General features: G+C 42.1%; 1 protein-coding gene across 1 annotated transcript in view; it reads left to right on the plus strand.

The window, feature by feature from the left end:
* The window catches only part of aup1 (AUP1 lipid droplet regulating VLDL assembly factor), a gene marked incomplete in the record, with an annotated part of 49,295 nt that extends 44,553 nt beyond the window's left edge, over positions 1-4,742 (plus strand). Inside the window, 5 exon segments of the mRNA XM_037676034.1 lie at positions 1,281-1,383; positions 1,485-1,622; positions 2,906-3,042; positions 3,459-3,547; positions 4,385-4,742. Coding sequence (XP_037531962.1) covers positions 1,281-1,383; positions 1,485-1,622; positions 2,906-3,042; positions 3,459-3,547; positions 4,385-4,430 — 513 coding nt within the window.
* Between the last annotated feature and the right edge of the window lie 3,831 nt (positions 4,743-8,573).

Here is an 8,573-nt window from a genome sequence, read left to right on the forward strand (position 1 = left end):
TGCAGGAACGCACGTCTTATCAGTATGACAAGGGGGGGTGAAGTCAAACAATACAGGCATGTGATCTGAAAAAACATTGTCACCGATTTTCAAATTAGAAACAGAGACATCGCGTGTTAAAACGAGGTCCAGCGTGTGACCATGTTCCTGGGTGGGGCTGCTCACCTGCTGAGCTAAGCCAAAAGAGTCCAATAAATCTAGAAAGTCCTTCACTAAGGGCTTCTCCTGACAACACACATGCAAATTAAAGTCACCAATAAACAAAAAGTGAGTGTATCTCTGTGTGATATCAGCCAAAAAGTCAGAGAATTCATTTATGAAGTCCCTAGAACGAGGGGGGCGGTAGACGAGTGCACACAGAACCAGAGGAGAGTGTCCGAGTTCAAAGACGCTCAGCTCAAAGCTGGCGCGGGACACCGGGATGGACAACTGTTTACAGGCCAAGTTTGCTTTAAAAACTGTTAATAATCCCCCCCCGCGCCGACCTGATGGCCACGGGGCATTGAAACACAGACAGTCCGGAGGTAGTAGTTCCACCAAGGCGCTGGACTCACCATCAGAAATCCAAGATTCTGTGATGAACAAAAAATCCAACTCCTGATCTTTAAAAAAGTCATTGAGGATAAACGTCTTGTTGGAAACAGACCTTGTGTTGATTAAACACATCCTGATAGGGTCCAACGCAGGCACAGCCGTGGAGGGAGACGCGCGCGCCAGCGGGCGCAGGTTATGAAGAACAGCTCCTCCTGGTCTGCTGGTGCGGCGCACAGGTGAACAACTCCAGGTGTTTCCATGGACTGAGCGGCCAGCAGCCGGGCCCCGGGAGCACCACGGGTCAGAGAAGAGAAGATCAGATCCAGAGCGAGTCCTGATAGAATAATCCACACTTTGCCTCAGTTTCACCAAAATCCCTGCACGCTTCCCACGACGTCTGCGACATTTCCTCCATGGAGAAAGGCCAGGGTCACGCAGAAGGAATGCAGGAATCTCAGCCAGGACCGGTGGGGGAGAGTGCTGGCCGCTGTTCAAAAACTCCGCGGGAATTTCAGCAAATGTACGGAGCTCCAAAAGTGCCCGACGATCATACTGAAAATATGACTCGGCACACTGCACCAACCATTGTAAAAATAACAAAAATAAAATGCAAGCAGAGAGCGAGAGACGGGCAGCCCTACACACCGGCGCCATCTTGGAAAGATCATGCATAGCATAAGCTGGTATGTAACAGTTATTTGGCCTTCTTTACATTTTGTCAGTCATTTTTGTGTCTTTTGGCTCAGCTGCTTGCTGGTGAACTCGGCCTCGTCTCCACTAAAATCACCAAAGCTGATAAAGCAGAGCACGTTAAAAGGAAACGACACTCTGTACCACAGATGGCTACAAGTGAGTCATGCTAACTGGACAAGAACTGTGGTTCTGTTTGACTTTAACCTTCAGCTTGTTGGATTTGAGGAGTTTTTATCTGTTATTTCTTGTTAACACAGGTGTCACATCCGGTTCCATTGGACTCGGGTTCATGACTCAAAGTTTGGGTACAGATGAACGTCGGATTGCTAAAATGGCCCAGCAGGTGAAGGATGTGTTGCCTCATGTCCCACTCAACGTCATTACAAAGGACTTGGGTAGGACACGGTTTTATAGCATGGTTTTGTTTTAGCCATTCATAACTCTTATTTCTAAGGTTTTATCTCCAAAACGATCCGCTGGTCCTCAACATGCCTCAGCTTCTTCACTAAATCCATATTTAGCCTCTGGCATTCATTTTCAGACTTTGTTCAGTTCCCATAAGAAGGGATGCTACAAAAATGTGTTGCACAAAGAAAGTTGCAGATTGTTTCCTAAAAACCTGAAGGACTTCTTTCATGACAGGAGCGACGTGAACGTGTGAGATAGTGGAGATGAAAACGAGATTATAAGAAAACTGTGCGTTTTCTTTGAATACTGTTTGTAGTCTAGTCAGAGGTAATAATTTCAAGTTAAGATTTAAATTCGTTGGTTATGTATATTCCTTGAAGGAATGCACACCTTTGTTGTTTATGTATTTATTTATTGTAACAAAGTTTTAGGTAAAGTGGTCACTTGACTCTGCTCAAGTAGCTCACACTGCTCAGCTACTAAATGTATCGATCTGTGAAATGACCACTTCAAGCAACTTCTCTTTACTAAGGTCCGTTAGTTGTGCTCATCTGAAATCAGACCAGTTGTAATCCATCATCCATCGCAGAGAGAGACTGTGAGACGTCATGGATTTTAATCCACGATCAGCCACCTCTCATTATTAAATGTTTAAAAATGCAAAAGACAAAATAACTGTCAGTCAGTTTAGCTTTTAAATGTCAATATTTGATTGTGTAAATACAAAACAACGGCCTTTAAAATGGTGCTGGTTTTCAAATGTTATCATTTTAAGCTAACATTTATTCATTATTAATATTATTATTATTATTTGTGTATCTAATGAAGAATTTGTTAAATGTTTACAATATGAAGCATCTGCGTCAGTTCTTCTGTGTGAGAATACAAACATGATATGAGTCACATGTTTTTCTTTGTTTGTGTTGTAAATCCATAGTAACATGTCGGGCAGAGTTTAATGTATGTTTGGTTTTGTATGATGCTCTGACGTGTCGAGCTGCTCTGGAGCCTGTTTACATGCAGCCTCTGCTGATCTTCACCTCCTTATGGTGCCAAAGACCAGACAAGTCTCTCCTCTGCTCAGGACCACGTGTCTTATTGCTTATATTTTGTATATAGAAGAAGGTCTAAATAATGTTTGCAGTGGTTATATTTTGTTTTCCTTCTGTCTTTTTCTGTTGTTTTCCTAGTTGTATCATGTTCTATACATTTTAAATAAATCCAGGTTTATTTAGCTATACACCTAAAGTTGTCTTTTTGTTGTGTCCAGCTACAACCAAGTGTGTGGACACGACCATAACAAATCTGCTGGAGAGCAAGGAGGACGCCCAGCTGGACGCCAGTGGGACGTCACCATGTGGAGCCTCGACGATCGGCTTTCCTTCACTTTCTGCTTCAACCGTGAAGGTTTGACACGCTGCCTCGTGCAGCGCACAATTCCAGCAGCTGAGCCGCTTTACTTTTTCTCTTACTTGGCTTTGTAGTTGTAGCCACTTTACATTGATCTGGTGCTTTATCGTGTTAATTTAAACAACTGTAATTCACTGAATGTTTACAGTGTTAGTCGCCTCAGATCAGATCTGCATCTCAGCTCATCTTCACCAGCTGGTGGTGATGGCTGAAAGTTTGTGTTGAGATGGTGGGTCTGACCTGCAGCGTCTCACCACACACACGTTTTGTTGCTCAAATGCACCTGACATCATGAGAGCAAAACTCGTTTCCTTATAAAATAATGAGCTTCATGGTGGTCATGCTTATTGGTGCATGTTCTTCCTAAACTTGTTTACGTTTTTATTAACTTACTGTTTTCTTTGTGTCCTTAGCCTGCTGCCAAAACCTTTGGAAAATACCCAGTTGACAGACATTTGTCTCTCCAACAAAGAAAAGAAGCGTTGTATAATTTTGCACGCAGGTGAGATATTGGAGGAAATATTTAGAAAAGCTTGTTTAGTCTCTTTTTTTAGCAACAACGGTAAGAAATTCTACAATAGGATTGTTTTGCATAAGTACTGCAAGTAATTAAATTCTTGATGTTGTTTCTTTGTTTTAATAAATAATTTTCGAGCACAATAAATCCTGCCACATGTTGTCTTACAGCTGTGCAGCATGTAAAGCTTGGTTGTCCTAAAGTTGTTTAAACAGCTGTTATTCAAATATATGTTGCTCAGCGCTGATTCACCTCAAGCTTCATCAATTATTGGGTTTAGATCAATGAAGTAATTCACAAATGTGAACTGTGCTGGTTTGATCCAGAACCAGTTTGTGTTGGAGTGAAAGGGCGCAGCGGTGCTCCGTTATTGTTCTGCTTCCTGCTGAGTGTACAAACAAACAGATAAGGCTGTCACAGTTTTATAATAGTGTGCCAGTCAAGTTATAAAAACAGATGTTGTAATTTTCAAAGAATGCAAAGTTTAAAATGTGATGTTGGATTGTCTGAGAGCAGATGTGCTTCTGCCCCCAAGTGGCCAAAACTACTCACTGCAGGCAACACACACACTGAGCACCAAACTAAGCTCGACAAAATGACATTTGATTAAGTTTTAAATCAACATTAGATTAGATGTTCAACTGCAGGTTTCTATGTTTACATTCACCAAGTCAAAAACAAGAGAAAAGAAGATTTATTGATTTGTGAGACCGCTGCAGCGCATGTAACAACAAAACCGTACGGGTGGTCATCAGTCAAGACAGTTGAACTAGTTAACTCGTGAAAAGTGCAATAACTGGTTTTCTGTTCATGTTTTTTCAGGCGTTACATTGAAAAGCACAGACTGGATGAGGAGGACAGTCAGTGAATCATCTTTGAGTCAAGCAGGTCTAAAAGAAGCATCTTGAACGTGCACTGCTTTCTGCTCTGAACGGTGATTTGTTGTTTATTTTAGATCAGCTGGTTCTGTTGATTAAAACAGTTATTTGCAAATATTAGCAACAAATATTCAGAACATGTATCCGTTCATGGAATGGTGTTTATGCACGTGTTTGGATTTCTTTCGGACCAATACATCATTTTGATAACAGTTTGTATAACGATCCACCGACTGTAAATCATCTATTTATTTTTATAATGTTCAGAGTTGTTGATGAAAATAAAGTTCAGCTTGACCTTGTTTTAAAGAAATTCTTTCAAGCAGATTTTTCTCCAGTAAACTGCTGTTTGGTCAGATGTAAACTTTAGTTGAGTATAATCCAGGTAAAGAGGAGTGTCTGCCAGTGTTTCTCCAGTTACAAAGCTGTCGCGTGCGTAGGTCGGACAGTTTAATGGCTGCTGAAGCTCCTGATCAACAGAATCATGTCCACTCAGTTTGACAATCATCTCTTGAAGACAAAGGACCCAACATCTGTTGACGTCTGCACTCTAAATGAATCTTGTCTGTGAAACTAATGGTTGAGTCTTATACTTCATTTATATTTATGATACACCTACTTTAAAGGCCTAGCATTGCTTGGAGGGATGCATGTCATCCGTCACCTTGTATTCAAGAGCTTGATGCTCAGATCATATGTTTGGAAAGGATAAAGCAGCTGTTTTGGTCAAGCTTTGGGGAAAAAGAAAACTGAGCGCACATCATACAAATCATGAGGTTACACTCTCATGTTAATAACTTACTGCCACATAAAATTTTAGCTCAGAATCTATAAAATGGAAAGAGTTGTGTTGAAAAGTTGTGGCAACCATCTTGAAACTGCCTGGTCAACCAAACGGTTGACCACACGTTGAGTCACTAAATGTTAAAGAAGGGAGAACCGAAGTTGGCCATGTTGGTTCAAGCATGTCGCGCTAAAAGGATCCACCAGATGGAACTGGGCCAGTAGTTTGTCCTTCCCTCCAACCAGCAGGTTCAAAACCAGGACATGAAGCTCGACGTCTTGGGGTAAACTTTGAAACAAGTGGATTTATTTTTTTACATATTTGGTGATAAAGGTCTTACTAAACAGATTTAAGACCCTTGATGCAGAACAAAACCTCAAATGATATGTTAGTTTTAAACATGCTCCACCAGATGGTGTAAGTGTAGCAAATTTAAACTAATGCAACTGAAAAGGACAACTTGCTATAAAATCACCTCACTCATGCCATCTACTTGATCTAGTTCTATAAATATAACTCTTTTAAGTGTTAGTACATTCTGAATATCCCAAAGGAATTTTTCTACTTTTGATGCTTTATAAGCTGATCTAAGTTACTATGATAAAAATCAAGAAAAACATAAAATAATGTCAGTACTGTTTAAAATACTATTTGTGACAAGTTCTTTAAGCTTGGTCCAGATGTTGCACAAATCTTTGGGGGTCGAGTGCATCGGTACCGTACGACTGTACCACGCTGGTGGAGCTCCTTGATGACGGACAAAGAACGAATGGAAGGGCTGTGGAGCCCATGGTCGCAGGCCTACTGAAGGGTGGCTGCAGCAAAATGGGCTGACAACATGCAACCTGTAGGATCGTGCCTCCGTCAGCTGGTGGAGCAAGGAGTCCAGTCCCTGCCCATCACTCATCCCTGCTTACAATGAGCTATGAGAAGAACTCATCTTTCTCACATGCTGTGTACATGCACATGTATCCCAGCTAAGTCCAGCAGATGGTGTATTACCCTATTTACATACATCCTTGACCTGCACATTGCAAATTCCTGGCTGTGTCCTCCTCAACCATCAATTGATGTCCCTCCGAAGCTTCTGGCCGGCACTCGCCCACAGCTTGAACCAAGCCAACGATGACTCACGTCTTCCCTCAGAAGAAAGGATACACCTTCACGACCACAACCAGATGTGTGCCGTGATGGTTTGGAACACTGGCCTCTTCACGGTGACAAGCGGGGACGATCCAGCCGATGCCCCGAGGTGTGTCGAGGTGTCATGTCAGAAGAGCACAGTGTTCTTGTTTTTGAACACGGCAGGGAAGCTTTGTAGCTCATCACCATAAGTGAACGATACGAAATGCTCAAAAAGCAGCAGTGTGGTTGCACAATCACACCAGGGAGGTGTGTTGAGTCGGAAGGTTTGGAAATGCAATGTTTTAATATGTTTGGCACCGTTGTGTTAGGATATTTACAAGTTTAAATCAAATCTAACTACTGGTTCAATCAGCCCACCAGTGAATCTTTTTCCTAAAAAATGTAAGAACTCAAATGAGGTGTACTGAGGGATGTAAGAAATAATAATAATAATAATACTTTATTTATAAAGTCCTTTAAAACAACCACAGCTGCCACAAAGTGCTGTACATATAAAATCAAGAACATTTAAACACATAAAAACAGTTGTTAAAACATTAAGATCAATAAAAGTAATAAAAACAGTGCAGATCAAATTCAGTGTGTGCTAAAAGCCAGGGAGTAAAAATGTGTTTTTAAAAGAGTTTTAAAACTGGACAGTGAAGGGGCTCGTCTGATGAGAAGAGGGAGATCGTTCCACAGTCTTGGAGCAGCAACAGAAAAAGCTCTGTCCCCTCTGAGCCTCCGCTTAGACCTCGGCACCTCCAGGAGCAGCTGATCAGCTGATCTGAGGCACCGAGCAGGAGAGTATGGGTGAAGCAGCTCAGAGAGGTAAGATGGAGCAAGACCATTTAAACTCTTAAAAACAAATAAAAGAATCTTAAAATGAACAGGCAGCCAGTGGAGTGAAGCCAGAGTGGGGTTGATGTGCTCCCTCTTTTGAACTCCAGTTAGAAGCCGAGCAGCAGCAACTGGACCAACTGGAGGCGTCTGAGGGAGGACTGGCTGACTCCAAGGTAAAGAGCGTTGCAGTAATCCAGGTGAGAGGTGACGAAGGCATGGATTACTGTTTCCAGCTGCTGTTTTGTAAGGATGGTCTTTACCTTAGCCAGCTGTCTGAGGTGATAAAAACTGGTCTAGACCGCCGCTCCAATCTGGGACTCTAATTTAAAATCACTGTCCATTTTAAAACCCAAGTTAGAAATAGTTTTCTTTACATGTGGTGCCAGAGGGCCCAGATCAACAGGGCAAGGCTCACAAGAGCCACTAGGACCAAACACCATAACTTCTGTTTTCTTTTCATTGAAATTTAAGAAGTTTAAAAACATCCAGGCTTTGATGTCTTCAAGACACAACAGAAGTGGACTAATTGAGGGGGCATCTTTCTTTTTAAGTGGCATATAGATCTGACTGTCGTCAGCGTAACAATGAAAAAAGATCCCATGCTTTCTAAAGATTGATCCCAATGGAAGCAGATAAAGGGAGAAAAGCAGGGGACCTAAAATAGAGCCCTGTGGAACCCCAAAACACAGAGGAGCAGTGGAGGATTCAGACCCAGCTAAGTTGACAGACATGGTTCTGTCTGCCAGATAGGACCTAAACCAGCTCAGTGCAGTACCACAGATACCCACTTGGCGCTGTAAGTATGATATTAAAATGTTGTGGTCCACGGTATCAAAGGCAGCTGTTAGGTCGAGCAGGACAAGAACCACATGTTCACCAGAATCATAGGTCATAAGAATATCATTAAAAACTCTGACTAGAGCTGATTCTGTGCTGTGGCGAGTTTTAAAGCCAGACTGAAAAACCTCCAGGATATTGTGCTCATCCAAAAAACATTTGACCTGTGAATATACAATTTTTTCTAAAATTTTTGAAATAATAGGCAGCTTGGAGATGGGCCTAAAATTAGCCAAGACAGTTTGGTCTAGGCTTTTTAAGCAGCGGCTGCACCACAGCATGTTTAAAACTTATTGGGACAACACCTGAGGACAGACTGCTATTGATAACAGCAAGGATCACCTGCCTGATGCTGGAAAACACCTCTTTTAAAAGACGAGGGGGGACAAGGTCACGAGGAGAACCTGATGGTTTAATATGGCCGACTACATCCTCTAAAAAGGTCAGGGTCACTGGTTCAAATCTATCAAACACAGCCAGGCAGGGGACCAAACAGGAGGGGTCAATAGCAGGGGCTGAAATAAGGGCCCTTGTGGTAACAACC

This window comes from Nematolebias whitei, chromosome 4, assembly GCF_014905685.2.
Source record: "Nematolebias whitei isolate Nwh7 chromosome 4, NemWhi1, whole genome shotgun sequence".
NCBI lineage: Eukaryota > Metazoa > Chordata > Actinopteri > Cyprinodontiformes > Rivulidae > Nematolebias > Nematolebias whitei.